The sequence below is a fragment of the Podarcis cretensis genome (genome assembly GCF_951804945.1).
Source record: "Podarcis cretensis genome assembly, chromosome: 2".
Lineage (NCBI taxonomy): Eukaryota > Metazoa > Chordata > Lepidosauria > Squamata > Lacertidae > Podarcis > Podarcis cretensis.
In genome coordinates this window covers 33,166,294-33,184,177 of record NC_137171.1, presented here as the reverse complement: position 1 = coordinate 33,184,177, position 17,884 = coordinate 33,166,294, and the positions used below count along the sequence as shown (strand labels likewise).

The 17,884-nt window shown below is 46.6% G+C and overlaps 1 protein-coding gene across 13 annotated transcripts in view; it reads left to right on the top strand.

The window, feature by feature from the left end:
* The first annotated feature begins 4,749 nt into the window (after positions 1-4,749).
* CACNA1G (calcium voltage-gated channel subunit alpha1 G) overlaps positions 4,750-17,884 on the top strand; it is a 331,245-nt gene continuing 318,110 nt past the window's right edge. For 2 of the 13 annotated variants that reach the window (XM_079967362.1, XM_079967356.1), the window contains exon 1: positions 4,751-5,912. In XM_079967362.1, the coding sequence (XP_079823488.1) occupies positions 5,659-5,912 (254 nt within the window). In that variant the 5' untranslated portion in view covers positions 4,751-5,658. Of the gene's footprint in view, positions 5,913-17,884 lie in introns of all 13 variants that reach the window. The other 11 variants (XM_079967359.1, XM_079967354.1, XM_079967365.1 and 8 more) reach the window with 9 other exon arrangements.

Sequence of the window (17,884 nt, the reverse complement as noted above, 5' to 3'; positions counted from 1 at the left end):
CAGCTATTTCCTTATCCTGCCCTTATCCTGTCATCTTCGGAGGCTGAGCCAGAGGAGGGAGCTCAGAGCGCTGAAAGCTATGGTATGTTTGGGGAGGGGGGTGGAAGGCATTTCTGAGCAATGCACACCAGAGTGCTCCATCTCCCCATACACTTGCCCTTTTCTCCAACCCATAACCTCTGTATTCCTAATGACGGAACAGGCATCTTGGCAATTTATTACATTTGTAACACCCCCCCCCCAACACTTCATCCTAGGAAGCTCAGGGGCACACGTGGACCACCTGATCCCTTATTACCTTGCCCAATCACTGAGATTTGAGGGTGAGGGCACTCTTTCCCATGGCTCAGACAGACAGTCATAAGGACCAGAAGCTGGGCATTCAGTGTTGTGGGTCCAAGCCTGTGGAACTACCTCCCAGCTGAGATTAGAGAGACTGAACTCCAGGCAAACACAGCAAAGACTTTCTTATTCCAGCAGGCATTCTGAGGTAGCTCGGGTTTATGATCAATTATTACTGTTTTCCATCCGTTTGATTTATTTTTTGGTTTATTCCGTCCATTTGGTTTATTTTTATGTGCGCCACTAATAAATACTAGTGGGACGCGAGTGGCGCTGTGGGTTAAACCACAGAGACTAGGACTTGCCGATCAGAAGATCAGTGGTTCGAATCCCCGCAACAGGGTGAGCTCCTGTTGCTCAGTCCCTGCTCCTGCCCACCTAGCAGTTCGAAAGCACGTCAAAGTGCAAGTAGATAAATAGGTACCACACCAGTGGGAAGGTAAACGGCATTTCCGTGCGCTGCTCTGGTTTGCCAGAAGTGGCTTAGTCATGCTGTACGCTGGCTCCCTCAGCCAGTAAAGCAAGATGAGCGCTGCAACCCCAGAGTCGGCCACGACTGGACCTAATGGTCAGGGGTCCCTTTACCTTTAGCGATATATAAACAGATGAAATGGTTCTTCTCCACCTTTAATCCTCACAATGAACTTGTGAAGCAGGTTAGGCTCAGAGAGTGTGTGACTGGCCCAAAGCCACCCAGTTAGCTCCAAGTGGATATTTGAATTCTGATCTTCCTGGTCCTAGTCTAAGGTTCAAGGCATTGCCCTGCTCTGGCAATGTGTATGACTGGCATGTGTTTTGAACTGGAAGTGTGTACGTGTGGCACGCTCGGGAATGCCTCTGAGAGAGAGACAGGTGGGGGAGAGAATTACTGAGGTACCAATTAGTCTGGGGATTTCACACAACATTCCCTCTTCTGGGTTGTACCACCTCCAGCTGATCCTGTGAATCCCCAGTCTGTTCCTCTTGGACTAGCAGAGGCTATCAGCATGGGACTTTGTGGCTTGTTTGGACCTGAAGTAGAGTCAGGTCTATTTTCCTGTCTGCTTTCAGGTGTTTCTGTGTTTCCTGGCCTGGCAAGCTAGAGGCAAAATTATGCCAAGGTGTTTGAGGATGGGAGGGTGGGGGCTATATATGTCCTGCTATACTGCCTAACTCATAGCGTGGACTTGACTTGTAGCATGTTCGCCAGAAACCTTGACCAGACCATCCTCCTCCTCCTCTGCTACAGAGATGCACGAAGTTGTCTCCAGGCACAAATGCAGGAACCGCTTCCAAGACCAGCTGTGGTTATTTGTCTCCCGCTATCTGTGCAGCTATAATACAGCAGTACAATGCCTCTGGGCATGTACAGAGAACACCGTTCTCACCATAGAGAAACAACAAGATTTGAAAACTTGACAGTTACAGAGTCAGAACGGTTTCAGAAAGAGACAGAGTTGAACGTGGTTAAAAAAGTAAAATACCTAGGGGTAAATATAACAGCAAAAAATCTGAGTCTATTTAAAGATAATTATGAGAAATGCTGGGCAGAAATTAAGAGAGACTTAGAAAGTTGGACAAGATTGAAACTTTCCTTGTTAGGCCGAATTGCTGCTGTAAAGATGAATGTATTGCCGAAAATGCTTTTCTTATTTCAAACATTACAGATTGTGGACAAAACAGAGTGTTTCCGGAAGTGGCAGAGAGATATTTCTAAATTTGTCTGGCAGGGCAAAAAGCCCAGAATTAAGTTTAAGATATTAACTGATGCGAAAGAAAGAGGGGGCTTTGCCCTGCCAGACTTAAGGCTGTACTATGAATCAGTAGCTTTTTGCTGGTTGAAAGATTGGCTGCTTCTCGAAGACACTGATGTACTAGATCTGGAAGGTTTTGACAATGCGTTTGGTTGGCATGCATATTTATGGTATGACAAGGTTAAGATCAATAAGAATTTCAAGAACCATATTGTCAGAAAAGCAGTGTTTAATGTCTGGACAAAATACAAAGACTTATTGGAAAACAAAACTCTAAGGTGGCTTTCACCATTGGAAGCTAAGGCCCGGAAAAGACTCAGTATGGAGGCCAAATGGCCGAAGTATTGGGAAATATTAGAAAAAGATGGAGATAATTGGAAATTGCAGAGTCAGGAGAAAATGAAAGACAAAGTGCGAGATTGGTTACATTATGCTCAGATTAAAGAAGTTTTTAAACTTGATAAAAAGTTAGGATTCCAGGTGGAAAAATCAAAGTTAGAAACGGAACTGTTAGAGCCTAAGACTAAGGTACTCTCAAGAATGTATAAAGGTAAAGGTAAAGGTACCCCTGCCCGTACGGGCCAGTCTTGACAGACTCTGGGGTTGTGCGCCCATCTCACTCAAGAGGCCAGGGGCCAGCGCTGTCCGGAGACACTTCCGGGTCACGTGGCCAGCGTGACATCGCTGCTCTGGCGAGCCAGAGCCGCACACGGAAACGCCGTTTACCTTCCCACTGGTAAGCGGTCCCAATTTATCTACTTGCACCCGGAGGTGCTTTCGAACTGCTAGGTTGGCAGGCGCTGGGACCGAGCAGCGGGAGCGCACCCCGCCGCAGGGATTCGAACCGCCGACCTTTCGATCGGCAAGTCCTAGGCGCTGAGGCTGTTAAAATGGAACACACAAGATGAAATGGTTAAATCGGCTATGATAAAGTGGGCACAGGACATTGGGTATAATATTATGTTTGAGGACTGGGAAAAGTTATGGACCATTGGGCTGAATTTCACTGCATGTAATGCTTTGAAAGAAAATGTAATGAAAATGATATATAGATGGTACATGACCCCAGTCAAACTTGCAAAAATATACCACTTGTCTGATAATAAGTGTTGGAAATGCAGGGAAAGTGAAGGAACGTTCTTTCACCTCTGGTGGACTTGCCCTAGGGTTAAGGCCTTCTGGGAAATGATATACAATGAGCTGAAAAAGGTATTTAAGTATACCTTCCCTAAGAAACCAGAGGCCTTCCTTTTGGGCATCGTTGACCAGAGGGTGCTAAGGAATGACCGAACATTTTTTATGTATGCAACAATAGCAGCAAGGATACTCATTGCGAAGCATTGGAAAACCCAAGATCTGCCCACACTGGAAGAATGGCAGATGCAACTGATAGAATATATGGAACTGGCTGAGATGACTGGCAGAATTCGAGACCTGGGAGAGGAGACGGTGGAAGAAGATTGGAAGAAATTTAAGGACTATTTGCAAAAATATTGTAAACTGTATGAATGTTAAGGAGGATGCTTGATCACAAACAACTTGGCACCATTGAATTAGATAAACTGAACTATGAAGATAAGCTAAATTTAGGAAAAAATCAACTTTTAGATAATGATTAGGCTAAACTAAAAAGTTTTTAAAAGTTAAATGAATATATCTAAAATTTAAGATATAACATTGGAAAATTAGATAAGGTGGGGACAAGGTGATAAATTGCTGAATTAATTTTTATATTTTGGAACGTAGGAGAGGGAGATGTGAGGAAGTCCAAAAAGGATAAGAAAATATGTTATGAAATGTGATGTTTTTTGTATGTTTTGTTTATTATGTTATAATTAAAAAAAAACCTATTAATAAATATTATATATATATAAAAAAAGAGAAACAACAAGATTTGTGCGTTTGGTCTCCAGGTAGGGAGTGAGCCACTGCAGTTTCCGTCTAGAAAATGGCTTTGACCTGACCCCTTGCGCCTAGAGAAGGGAGGGCGAAACTCCCACAGATTTGCCCTGGAGCGGATCCTACCCTGGTGCCCCTCCTTAGTTCCCCGCCAGGATGCGTCCCTTTGCCTCCTTGATCAGCGGCACCTTGTTCAGACTGATGCCCTCCTCCTCCTCCTCCTCCGGCCATGTCCAGTCCCCGCCACCCCCTGGAGCAGGAGCGAGGCAGCAGCGCTCACAGCTCTCTCCCGATCGGCTGCTCTTGGCCGTCCTTCTCGCTTTCTCTCCGGCCGAGTTGCTCCTGCTCTCTTCGTCAGCATTTGTTCCATCGCTTCTCGCTCATTCCCCTCTTTTCTTTGCGCTCCCTCAAATCCTCCAGCAAGCCTTCGAAAGCTCGGCTGCCCTCGTTTATGCGCCGAGCTGGGGCTCTCCTGTGCCGCCGCCGCCGCCGCCGCCGCCACCCCACAATCTGGGGCAAGGGAAATGACCCCGATCTGCACCATTCAAAGGGAAGCCCCAGCCCTCCTCGAAGAGATCTGGCGGTGGTGGAAGCGGGCTCCGTGCCTGGGCAGCTCAGGGGCCAATCCGAGAGGGGCTCTCCACGCCCCATGAAGGCGCTTGAGGTAGCCGGGAGGGGAGGGTACCTAGCGGCGCTGCTTCCAGCTGCGGTTCTCGCCCGGGCTGTATCTTTTTTTCTCCTGGCTGCCTCCCGCGGCCAATGAGGAGGGTCTGAAGGGGGCTCGGGATTGGCTGGCGCCGCGGCTCCGGGGCGGAGCTCCGGCTTGAAGTTGGAGTGAGGGATCCAGCTGTGAGGTGCTCGGAGCGCCCAGCTTTGTCGCTCGCTTCTCCCGTCCGGCAGAGGCAGCGGCGAGGAGGAGCATCCCTCCTCACCGTCCTTCCTGCGGCTCCGGCTCCGCGCGCGTTGCATCTGCTCTCCCCCCCAAACCTCGTGTCACCCCTACCCACCCTCTCCAGTAGCCCCCGCAGGGCGGGAGGAGCCCAACCTGCAGGAGAGGCCCCATCCTCTCTGGATCCCTTCCAAACCCTTAGGATACCCCGCGCAGTCCCCGGCACGACGAGGATGCTGAGGCTGGAGGGGTAGGAGCGGAGTCTCCCCATTCAGCCGGACCTGAAAGAGGCGCCCCCCGCAGCAATCTCCGTCGTCTGCTCCTCTTTCCCGCTCGCCCGGCAATGCGCCCCGGAGTTGGAGCGCGGAGGAGCTGGGTGGATCATCGGGGTACCGGCTCCCACCCTCCTCGCCGCTAAGCGGGGACTCCCTCCTTTCCCCAGCCCTCCTTCCCCGGATCTTGGGGGAGAAAGAAGGCGCCAAAAGTGACGAGAAGCTCCCGTGCCGGCTGCGCTCTGGATCCCGATGGAGAGAGCGGGCTTTACGCAGCCGCCCCAGCGGGAGGGGAGGAGGCTCCCTCGCCGCTTCTGAAGCCCCTTCCTTTCCCGAGCCAGCCCCGCTGCCACCCCCCACCGCGAAGCTCCCCATGGCCAGCGATTCAGCCCCATGGCCGGCTCATCGTCCTAACGCCTAAGGAGCTCCTGCCCTCTCCTCTCCCGCTCCCTGCCTCTCTTCTCCCGGGGCGCATCTTCTTTCCTTCGGTCAGCTGGTCGGACCCGGGTCTGGTGGCCGGAGAATGGACGAGGATGGACCGCGAGCAGCCGAGGAGCAGGACCCGGAGGAGGACAGCGCCTCCAAGACCTTCGTCCGCCTTAACGATCTCTCGGGAGATGGAGGTCGCTCGGTCCCCGGGGACAAGGAGAAGGACCCGGGCAGCGGGGACTCGGACGGCGAAGCGCTCCCTTACCCGGCCCTCGCGCCGATCGTCTTCTTCTATTTGAGCCAGCACAGCCGACCCAGGAGCTGGTGCCTCAGGATCGTGTGCAACCCATATCCTTTTTCCACCCCCCACCCCACCCCCCAAGGTAAGCCGGGGCAGTTGCCCTCCCTTTCGCAGCTTGAAGGTAAGCGAAGTTTCCTCTCCTCGCTCGTCCCAGCAGCCCAAGAAGTTGCGTCTTCCCGGGAGGGGAGTGGGGGTTGCTGCCGCCGCCATAAAGACCTCTGGACCACCAGCCTGCAAGCTAGTCCATTTGTTGCAAAAAGCTTTTTTTTTGGGGGGGGGAGGGTAGACAAAATGTAACGCAAATAACTGAGGGAGGAGAAAGCTGTTTACTCCCAGAGGAGGCAGCCTGTCGCATGCAAGGCGCCTTACCTTTAAAAAAAAATAGGGGGAAAATTATGATGATTTCCAAACTTTTGAAGCTTTTTCTACAGGGCAGGAAAGAAGTGGTGTGTGATGTTTTCTTATGTGCGTGTGTGTTGGTGGAGATCTCCCCGTCTCTGTGTCTCTCTGCTACGTCTGTCTCCAATTCATGACTTGGAAGTTTTTCCAAAATCTGTTGAAGGGGTTTCTCAATGTTTCCTGCCCTACTAGGCAGGGATTTCTCTGGGGCTGAAGTCATAACATGGAATTCCAGAAAAGTACTAGAAAATGGAAACAATATGTAACTCTCAATGGAGAGAAGAACTATGGGAAGGAAACAAGAGCAGGTCTCTCGCGCGCTCTCCCTCCGAGACGGATTTGCTCTGATTCCCTCTTGCCTCTTCTCTCTCTCTCTCTCTCTCTCTCTCTCTCTCTCTCTCTCTCTCTCTCTCTCTCTCCCCTCCGCCCCCCCCCCCCAAGCTTTCCTTCTCATCTTTTAGCTGAGGAGATGAGAGCCGGAATAAAACTTAACATGGATAATCCTGGATTGCTCTGCTACAAAAACACATCTAAAAAAGGTCTATCTTCTCCCCAGGAGGAAATCTGGGCGGACAGTTGCTACCATAGCATGATCAACTTGGAGGGTACAGTTGTAAGAGAAGTTTTCAGGGTGGGGGACTTAATCTTCAGGAACCTGCCCCTCTTTCCGTTCTTTCTGTGCATTTCCGATCCAAAGAACTATGATTTCAAAGGACCACACACACACAAGTGCCCCCACCCACGAGAAACAAACCTTAGGGAAGTCACTGGGCATGTATGAATGTAATCCATCTATTTATTTATACACGCAATCTACCTCCCACCCTCACCTCAGACCCAGACATAACAATGTGTCCTGAGCTTCTGGCCTCACATTTATTAAGCAAAAGTTAGCATTTCCCAGACGCTTCCCCCCCCCCCCGCACTCCCCAACTCGCACCCTCCCACCTTCTCTCTTGAACTGTGGATGGATGCAGAGGAGATATAAATAAATAAAGCTTTTAATAATTTCCCTCGCCTTCAAGAACTAGGCAATTTTAGCGGGGAGATATGAAGAATGTTTCTTTTTAAAAAGTCTCTGTGTGAGAGAGAATTAGACTGTAAAGGGAGCTCAAGGAAGCCAGCGACTGCTCCATCTACTGCAGTGACAAGAGAATGTGGGGTTCTCTCCCCCCCCCTTTTAAAATATAATTATAGCATTTGCATGACAGAGAGAGAGAGTCTTTCTGGCAAACACATACACAAAGCTGCCCTAGCAGAAGCTCCTTTCACACCCATCCTATTTATTATATGATTTAGTTACAGTTTAAAGCACGCACGAAATAATTTATGGCAGGCTTTTAAACAGGGAATGCAGCCTGAAATTTAGCATTGGATCTGATGTACACAAAAAGGGGTTGGGGGGAACAAACCACAAATGGGAAGGAAGGGGAAAGCTGCATATGATGGGTTGCTACCCCCACCCCCAGAATCTGACCGAGATGTAAACTTAAGTGGTTTAGGCACAATCCAAGGGGCAGTTCTGCTGTGTGTGGCACTGACATGAAGAAGGGTAATCTTGCCTGGTTCCCATTCATTCCAGAAGGGAGACTTTTCAGTGGATGGTGGCCCATGGTGGCAACCGCCTCACTGCACCTTGCTTGCCGGTTCAAATACAACACTGAACCAGCAGTGGGAGCAAAGTCCTGAATCTGATTCAGAAATCAGGAAGCTTGACAATACCGTACCTGGTCCGTTGTGTTATTGGATAAAAGTAGTGAGGATCCTTCCATGGGAATGGCCTGTGGGATTCCCCCCCCCATCCCCTTCCTCACTGACTTCTGTTTGTCCACTTACGGATTACACAAGGCCAGTCTATACAGATGAATGACCTGGAGGGTCGGGAATCCTACAGGGAATGCCAGGAATTTTGCCCCAAAAGGAAAACGAGTCTCATCCAAACTACAAACTGAAATCAGTTTGAAACAGCTTTAATTATCAGGATTTCTCCGAAAGAACCTGGAAAGCTGATTATATAATTTTATTAGAGATCCTTAATCCCACCGTAGTACAGTTCTCAGGGTTCATTGGTAGGAAGCCAACCAGCAGGCAGGCAGGTATACTGATATTTAAGCACAGCAGCAGCAGCATCTAAGCCATATTGTGTTGTGCATTGGTGGAAGCCATAAGAGTTAAGCAACTTTGGAATATGGGATGCGTTTGTCATGTAGGCAGATCAGGTGCAACTGGTCAGGTGTGCGTGTGCGTGTGCGCGTGTGTGCGTGTGCGCGCGCACACGTGCAGAACCACTGGGACTGAGCAGCATTTGAGAAGCAGCTACCCTGAAACATTTCTGTCAGCAAGCCCTACTGGACTTAGTCATGTGTACATACATTGAGAATAGAGGCCTCATGAATCTTGAGAGACTGGGTGGTGTGTTCTCCCCACCCACTGCCCCAGTCAATTTGGACAGACCCGGGCTTAGTGAAGACTCAATGAAATTGCTAGGGCCAAAGTAAAAACCCTTTTGCAGTCTTTGTATGTGCTTAACTGTAGTTTATTTTGGGGGGAGCGCTTCCCCCATAAACGGAATTCTTGATTAGAAGGAATGTCTTTTGATCGCTCTCAGACTTTGTGAATGTGTCTGCTCTAGACGTTTTCTTCACATTAGATGTGAAGTTCAAATATGTTGTTACCTGAGCATCTGAATGAAAGTACCTTAGAACCACTTGCGGGGGGGCACTATCCTTTGGAACAAAACAAACAAGATGGGAAGCTAAGGAAGGCCATGTTGGGCCAACCCAGTGGTCTTTCTAAGCTCAATAACTGGATGTCCAGAAAGTTAATAAATGTGACAAAACAATGATATTCACCAGTCCTTGCTGGTCCCCAGAATCCATCACATATGAATATGGGGATGGGTTGTGTTTCTAGTTATTGTGATGACTTTAGTTCTAACATTCAAGGCGCCAGACTTCAGAATGAGTCTGGGGTGGTTTAACCACCTTTTGAAGGACACTGGAAGACCTAATTGCCCCACTGATAATTAGTAGCAATTGAAAGAGATGCCTTGCATTCCCCCCCACCAAAAAAAAGAGGATATTTTGTTGTAGTTGGCTAAGACTATCACAATACCTGCAGCATTGAATTCTCAAAGTTTAATATGCATTTGTTGAAGGACCTATCTCTGCTACCTACCTCTTTCATTAATCCCAGCTCTTCTTCTCTATTCGCATGTTGTAATCCTTATTTTGTTCCTCTGAATTCCGTCTCCCTCCTATGCTGAACAGTTAGAGTTGACAGTAAATAACCAGGCTGCTCTCTTTTTAGGGATATATTTATGAGTAATGATCTTTCTCCCAAATCCTCTTTTTTTATTTATTTCATGACTTCATACAGTATCTCAGAAATATGCCGGGCATTTCTGTATCACATATGCTTTATTTCTTCTCATGGTAATTTCAGCAGCAGCAGGAATGGTTAAATCCCAAATCTCATGGTCTTGTGCAGGTCTGGAATCTTAAGGTTTGGATCTTGGAGATCATGGTACTTGTCCCAGTACAGCTGTGGATTAAATTGCATGTGCTTGGGGGCTCAGTCAGTGTGCTTTAGTCTGTCTGTTAAGTGGGTATAATAATAATCTTCTTCATGAGTTCTTGTGAAGCTGGATGAATCAAGGAATGATGAAATAGCTCAGTTGGTAAAGCATGATACTTTGAATCTCAGGGTTGTGGGTTCAAGCCCCACATTGGGCAAAAAGCTTCCTGAACTGCAGGGGGTTGGACCAGATTACTGCACAGCCACTTGAAACCTCCAGATAACAAGGAAATAGATGGGGGAAACTGCAGCTAAGACAGTGATGCAGTGAAGACAAGGATGTGGTCCATAGTAATGCCAGTTTTCAGACTTGGCAGCCCAGTCCCTAAGAACTAAAAGTTCACCAGACTGATTTCAATGGAACATACACCCAAATAAAGCTGTGGTCCCATAGCATGCTTAATTGATTAGGGTCAGGCCAGAACATGTTCACGATTACACCCTCTAAATTTGTTTTCAAACATGCTTAGTGTACCGCACCACCTTCAGTTGGTTCTCCTCCCCTCCTGCACCTTATTTGCTCAGTTCAGGATAGATGCTTTTTGTAACCAGAAAGCACATTTAGAAACAAGTCAACAAACCAAAACAGGTTACATTTTTGTCCTTGGGAAATGCATGTTATTTAAAAAGTCTCCCACTGGGCACCTGCGGGCACCGGTTCAAAGAGAGGCAGGCACTAATCATGGGCTGGAAAGCCAAAAAAATTCCACTAGGTGCTTGTTTCTCAGTAATGAACAAGAGAGCAAAGCGAAGAAGGGAACCGCAAGACCACGCTGGGTTAGAAGGAGATGTGCACTGACCCCTTATCTGTAGCGAAGCAAAAGTTGTTTGTGGCACGTCACTGATGAGAAGAAAAATGAGTTTTAATGTGTGGGTTTTCTTGCCCTGTAGTGAGCAAGAGAACTGTTCTTTTCTCCTCGGAGTATCGATCAGGACTTGCTGAAAGATTTAAATAAACCTCATGAAACCAGCTGGCATTGCCCCCTTCCTTTTGGAAGTATTTGACTCCTTTCCCTTTTAATTAATGATTGCTGCTGGGAGTTGGAAAAGTGCCTGTTTATGGTTTTTCCTCCCTCTCCTCATTAGTGTACTTGTTAAAAAAAAAAAAAAGTGACTTAGTGCAACAGCAATATTTTAGGTTCATGTCAAATAAATAATTTCATCCAGCTTGGATCAGAACAGTCCCAAGTCTTCCAGTGCTACCAGCTGTTCAGAAGAAAGGGAAGGGACCATGTTTTAGAGGACATCTGATTGATATTCCTGTTGATTCTCATTAGCAGCTGTACAAAAACTAGCTTTAAGGGGTAGTGGGGTAGCACTCTAAGCAGAATAGGTGGGGGAAGCATTTTCTCAGACTGTTTTCTCTTTTGCTAAAAGGAAAGTACAAAAAAAGCTTAAAAAACAAGAAGGTCATGGGCAGGGGTGGAGAAGGAGAGAAACTTTTCAACATCTAAATGAAGCCATTGAGAATGGTCATTAGGAGGCTTGGAGCAAGGTGTCCTCAGTATGCTGATGATACCCAACTCTGTTTCTCCATTACAGCTGAGTCAAGAGTGGCTGTGCAAGCACTGGACCAGTGCTTGGGTACAGTGCTGGACTAGGTGATGGTCAATACACTGAACTTGAATCCTTGAAAGATGGAGGCTTTATGGGTGGGTAGTTCTTGTATCCTGGAGAGAGGTCTGAAGGAGCAGGAGTGCAGTCCAGGGTACTCCTTTATCCATTTATGTTACTAGAGGCCCATGTGACCTCTGTAGCAAAGTGTTGTTTTTTTAAATCAGGTCCAGGATAGTATACCAGCTGTGGCAGCTCCTGGGGTGTGACAACCCAACCACAGTGCATTGGCAACTTCAAGGTTTGATTGTAAAGTGTTTTATGTGGGGCAGCAGCCAGTCAGCTCACAGGAGCAGATGACTGGGTACTGTACATGTTACTCCACTGCTGGGAAAGTTTCACTGCTGGGAAAGTTGCCAATTTGCTACCAGTTCAGGTTCAAGGTACGTGTGTTAATCCACAAAGCGCTAAGCAACTTGGGACCAAAGTACATTAGGGACTGCCTGATTGTTTGTGCATCTTCTTTATCCACGAGGTCCTCTAATGGAGCATGTCTGGTGGTTCCCCACACTCTGAAATTTGGTTGGTCCCCACTATGGGACCCCACTTTAGCGTGGCAGGATCTGCCCTGTGGAACTCCCTACCAATAGAGCATCAGCGGAAACCCCTCCCTCCAGTCATCTTTTGAAAACTTTTTAGAATTGGGTGGCCCATTACACAAATTTCCCCTCTTTTAACCAGTCAGTATTTATAGATACATTAATGCTTTTAATTATGTTTGGATGGATTTTTTTGTTGCTGTTTCATCCTTATATGTTGTACTCTGCCCTGCTATATTTTAATGGAAGTGCAGATTATAAAGTCGCAAATAAAATTAATACAATTTTAGGTAAAATGCACATGCAAACGCATACAAAATTTCCTGCAGGCTTAAAAACAAACAAACCACAAACTGATATGGATACGTGGGAGAACTGAATTTAACATTGGAAACTGAAACTTTCCGTTCAGTTGGTTAGAGCATGGTGCTGATTGCCACAAAATAGCAGGTTTGATCTCCATAAGGGGCAGCTGCATATTCCTGCTTTGCAGGGGGTTGAACTATTAGTAGTAGTAATAGTGGTACCCCTCCCACCTGACTAGGTCTCCCCAGCCACTTTGGGCAGCTTCCAGCATACACACAAACATGATAAAACATCAGACATAAAAAAACTCTGCAGGGCTGCCTTCAGATGTCTTCTAAAGGCTGTATAGTTACTTATCTCCTTGATGGGAGGGCATTCCACAGGGTGGGCATATAAACCTTTGGAAGTCATCTTTTTGTAATTTGTAAACAAAATTAAGCTCCACTGCTCTCCCACAAAAGTATATTTGTGCCTTGTTCCTCTTGTCAACCTCGATGATCCTCAGGGTTCTTTCCAATTCTGTGATCCTATGATCCTAAGAGAGCCTATGATTCTAAGGGGTGGCGCTGTGGTCTAAACCACTGAGCCTAGGGCTTGCTGATTGGAAGGTCGGCGGTTCGAATCCCCGCGACAGGTTGAGCTCCTGTTACTCGGTCCCAGCTGCTGCCAACCTAGCAGTTTGAAAGCACGTCAAAGTGCAAGTAGATAAATAGGTACCACCCCGGTGGGAGGGTAAATGGCATTTCTGTGCACTGCTCTGGTTTCGTCAGAAGCGGCTTTGTCATCTTGGCCACATGACCCGGAAAAACTGTCTGTGGACAAATGTCGGCTTCCTCGGCCAGTAAAGTGAGATGAGAGCCACAACCCCAGAGTTGTCCGTGACTGGACTTAACTGTCAGGCGTCCTTTACCTTTACCTTTTACAGCTTGGCTCAAGACAACTTGCTTCCCCTAAGAACCTGTACCATGTGATCAAAGAGGTAGTACGCAGGGTCACAAATCCTGCTGGACCCAGTTCTTAAAACATAGACATCCCTGCAAAGGACTCTGGAAGGCCACATGTATAGGGAAGTTTTTAATGTTTGATGTTTTGCTGTTTGATGTTTTGCTGTTTGAAACCACCCAGAGTGGCTGGGGCAACCCAGTTAGATGGGAGGCATACAAATAAAAATTATTATTATTATTATTATTATTATTATTATTATTATTATTATTATTTTATTGGCATCAGCATCATCATTATCATCTCAATCGCAGGCTGCGGACTGCTTTAGTGGTTCTGTGAACATGGTTGACACACGGTCTGCTTATGCTGGCATTCACAGCCTGGGATATAATTTAAGACCTGATGGGAAGATAACTATTTTGCAAAGTTCAGAATGTTGGGTCCTTGGGATCTTGCGTAATGGCATCTGTTTCCTTCCTATTTACCTTTCCCCTCCTTCCCTCCCACTCCTGTTGCCCTTTATTAATTCAATTAATTTACTTGCTGTATTTGTCAGACAAGGACAGATTGCAGAAACATGCAGTTTCCTAACTTGGCAGGGTCTACTTACCAGTGTGGGCTTTGTCATATGGCAATATAAATGATAAACTTTGCCATTTGCTTGGGGTGCCTGAGTGTTCTGCCAGTCCTGGTCCAGTGCCCTTGGCTTCCTCCCTGTGTCCCCAAGGTAAGGAGAGGCTTTGAAATAAACCAAACTTCTTCTTGGCTAGAGCAACCTAAGATTGCCCACACTGGTGATGAGAACACTCTTCCAAAAGGTCTCTACAAAGCTGTTTGCTATTTGGGTTGCCCTTGATACTGTGAGTGATGAGGGTACCAGGGGAAGGGAAGGGAAGAAGATAATAGATTGGTTTTGATGCAACATACTTAATATTTGGCTGCCTAGAATAAAATAACCATCAGGGACAAGAAGAATAACCTTATGGCAGCCCTTCCTGGTGGAATCTCTTGGAAGTCAAAACATCTCCTCATTTGAATTTCTGTGCTGTGTGACCTAGAAAATGGGAATGGGAATCTTTGTCTACGATTTCACATTTTACTAGAGATAAAGGCTGATATATGAAGATTTACATACCCAATCTTGGCTCGTAGGATCCTATAGGGGTGGGTGGATCTGTCTGTCTTTGTTTCTCTCAGTTTTCTTATTTTTCCAATCTTAAATTCAATTCACCACATTTCCACATCAGTTTGTGCGTGGGATTTTGGCTTTTTTAAAGAGTCCTCATGGAAATGCATCAACGTTTTACTGCAAATTTCTCCGCATATGCACATTTTTGTGAAGCACCCCCCTCCCAATCCAACACATTTTTATATGTTATTTCACAATTATATGCACATGTTGCCTAGTATTTGTATTTTCCTACGCATTGCTTGGCTGGAGGAAGGCACTGCAAAGTTTGGAGAAATGCAAGGTTTCGAAAGAGGGCTGTGCTTTGGTTCACATATTATTTCTGAATGTGCAAATTAGGTGAAGTGCAAACGGAATTGAATCCTTCCCCTGCCCCAAGTGTCACTATCAGTGAGGTGCAGGCAGTGGCGTAGCGTGGGTTGTCAGCACCCGGGGTAAGGCAAGTAATTTGCGCCCCCTAACCCTGGATTTGCGCCCCCTAACCCTATCCCTAACCCTAACCCCCAAATGTTGTGCCCGGTGCGGCCGCCCCCCCCCCTGCACCCCCCACGCCACGCCACGCCACTGGGTGCAGGTCAGGAAAATCTAGTTTGAAAGTGAAGTCCCAGTTCTGTGGTTGCATTTCAATCGAGGGCCACAATTCTAATTCATTTGGGTTGAACCATTTAGTTATGGTAAAAGTAGGACTATTGTACCCCAAACATGATGCTGAGAGCTGGTTGTGTGATACTGCTTTTTGAAGCTTACCTTGCATTTGCTTTGCCTCTCCTTCCCAACACCTACCTGCACACAAGCCACAATGCCAGTCAGGTGGTGAATCATCTTGTAACAAGGGGAAACTATTTGAGAGGCACTTGTGGTTCTTACGGGTAATTGTAATCTCCAGTAATTTCAATAATGGGTTGTTCAGTATTTTCCATTTTTCTTGCTGCTTGATGAATGATGCAGTCACTGTTGCAAAGCTAAGGATATATATATATATATATATATATATATATGTGTGTGTGTGTGTGTGTGTGTGTGTGTGTGTGTAATTTTGGAGTCGTAGTGGTTGCAGAGAAAAGGCTGAAAGCATGATGGCAGTGTATGCTAAATGCTCAAAAATCAGAAGTGAAAAAGTGACTTCCTGTGGGCAGGGGGTGTCCTTACCCACCCCTTAAGGGAACAATGAATATAACACTGATTCATAGCCCTCCAGGGAGCTTTTAATACTATGAGATCTGGGATTTGTCAATGCATTTTCTAAATAAAAAGATATGCACTTGTTGACAGACATCTAACAGTGTATGGATAGAACCTCAGGATTGCATGTGAATTTCTGGTTTGAAAATCAGTGTGATGTTAGCATCTTGGCATTGAAATTATAAGATCCTAAGTTTCCAACAACTGCACTAGTTATAGATTGTGTGACAGCTACCCAAGTCTCCTAATTAACTAGTTGCACTATAAGTCCACAAGGCATTTTCATGACCCTGTTGTAGCTTTGTGCAGCATAACCATTATGTGAAAAGAGCACACTAGTTCTTCTGGATTGCTGACCATTCAAAGTTGTTCTTTCAAGTTGCTTGAATGCTTGTGTATTGTGCTGCATAATAGTTTCTATTGACAGTCTTTAGTAAACAGAGATGTTTCTCCACAGATTCTGAGGCATTCTGGTGCTTGAGGCAAAAAAAACAAAACAAAACAAAACAAAAAATGGTGCCTTGCCCACCATGATGGGAAGAAAACGAACTATTAAAATAAATTTGCCGTCCCTTAGTGATACCTCAACACCTCACCCAGTCTATTGGTAGAGATTCAGCCTTGTATTGTTAAGAAAGTGTTACGAGGTAAAGTGCTAACTATCCGTAACTCTTGCCAAAGCCATTACAAACAAATGGCATTAGCACCTTGCAGGACTGAGGCCTTTGGCTAAACTTGGAAAGAGATAGCGCTCTGGCGTCCAATTGTGCAACAGCCATATTTAGAACGGTGGAGCCCAGCCAGTTTTGTTTTTAATGTTTAAGTTTAAATTGCTTTGAAAAAGCAGAATGGGAATTCTGGACTCGTTCCCTACAGCTGAAATATCATAGCTGACCTTGCATGGGTCAAGCAGCCGAGGTGTAAAACATTGACTTCCTCAACTCTATCCCAGTGGCTGACCCGACACTTGGGCTTCCCTTTTATCATAAGACGTTGTCTGCTTCTGTAGGTTGACGCACGAGGGACTGATACTCAGTAATACAAGTACGTGCCAGAGCACACTGTGGAAGAAGATAACAGCCACTGGCTTGCTTATGTCCCTAGCTTGTTTTCTGAGTAAGCAACAGTACTGCTAGCGCTAGAGCTGTGATTATTTATTCTGCTGAAATCCGCAGGGAAATTCATTGCTGTGGATTCCCATAGCGACACCTGATGATCTGACTTTGAGCAAACTTTTCAGTGTTCGCAGAGCGCAATCTCATCTCAAAGGCTACATTCCCCAAATATCACAGCAATCTCGAATCATCCTTGGAAGATTCCATCCGTACAATTTTTTTCCTGTGGCCCAAATGCTTGTAAACCAGAGCACCCCACAAATGCACCTGTTTCTCCAAGCCCTGGCTAGTGTTGCATTTCTAATTAAGAGTGTCAAAGCCCAGCACAAGCTCGTTCCCTTGGTTCGATGCATGATGAGCAAATACAAAACGAGCTCGTATGAAAATGCATGGTTTCTTGCAGATCATGATGCTAGGCTGGAAGAGTACAGTCATCCTGCCACACAAATAGCCTTAAGACTGTGTTGTGCTGAGGTGCATTGTGGTGCCACACAACCTCCTTGCGTTAGCACAGATGTAAATAACTTCATGTTCAAATAGCTGAACACTCCAGTGGCAGGTTTCTCAAAATGTCAGATTCAAATTCCCAAAGACAGAAGAGTTTCCTGCCAGGTAAAAATAAATGCCTTTCAGCAGCACAGAATAGTAGCTTGGACATCTCACACAGCGGGTAAAACATCACAGGTGATAACTAACCATGTAGGGATAATCTAAATGGGGGCGGAGGGAAGCAGTGATTGATAGATGTCATCTTAAAGGTAAAGGTAAAGGTAAAGGTAAAGGTAAAGGTAAAGGTAAAGGTAAAGGTAAAGGTAAAGGTAAAGGTAAAGGTAAAGGTACCCCTGCCCGTACGGGCCAGTCTTGACAGACTCTGGGGTTGTGCGCCCATCTCACTTAAGAGGCCAGGGGCCAGCACTGTCCGGAGACACTTCCAGGTCACGTGGCCAGCGTGACATCGCTGCTCTGGCGAGCCAGAGCCGCACACGGAAACACCGTTTACCTTCCCGCTGGTAAGCGGTCCCTATTTATCTACTTGCACCCGGAGGTGCTTTCGAACTGCTAGGTTGGCAGGCGCTGGGACCGAGCAGCGGGAGCGCACCCCGCCGCAGGGATTCGAACCGCCGACATTTTGATCGGCAAGCCCTAGGCGCTGA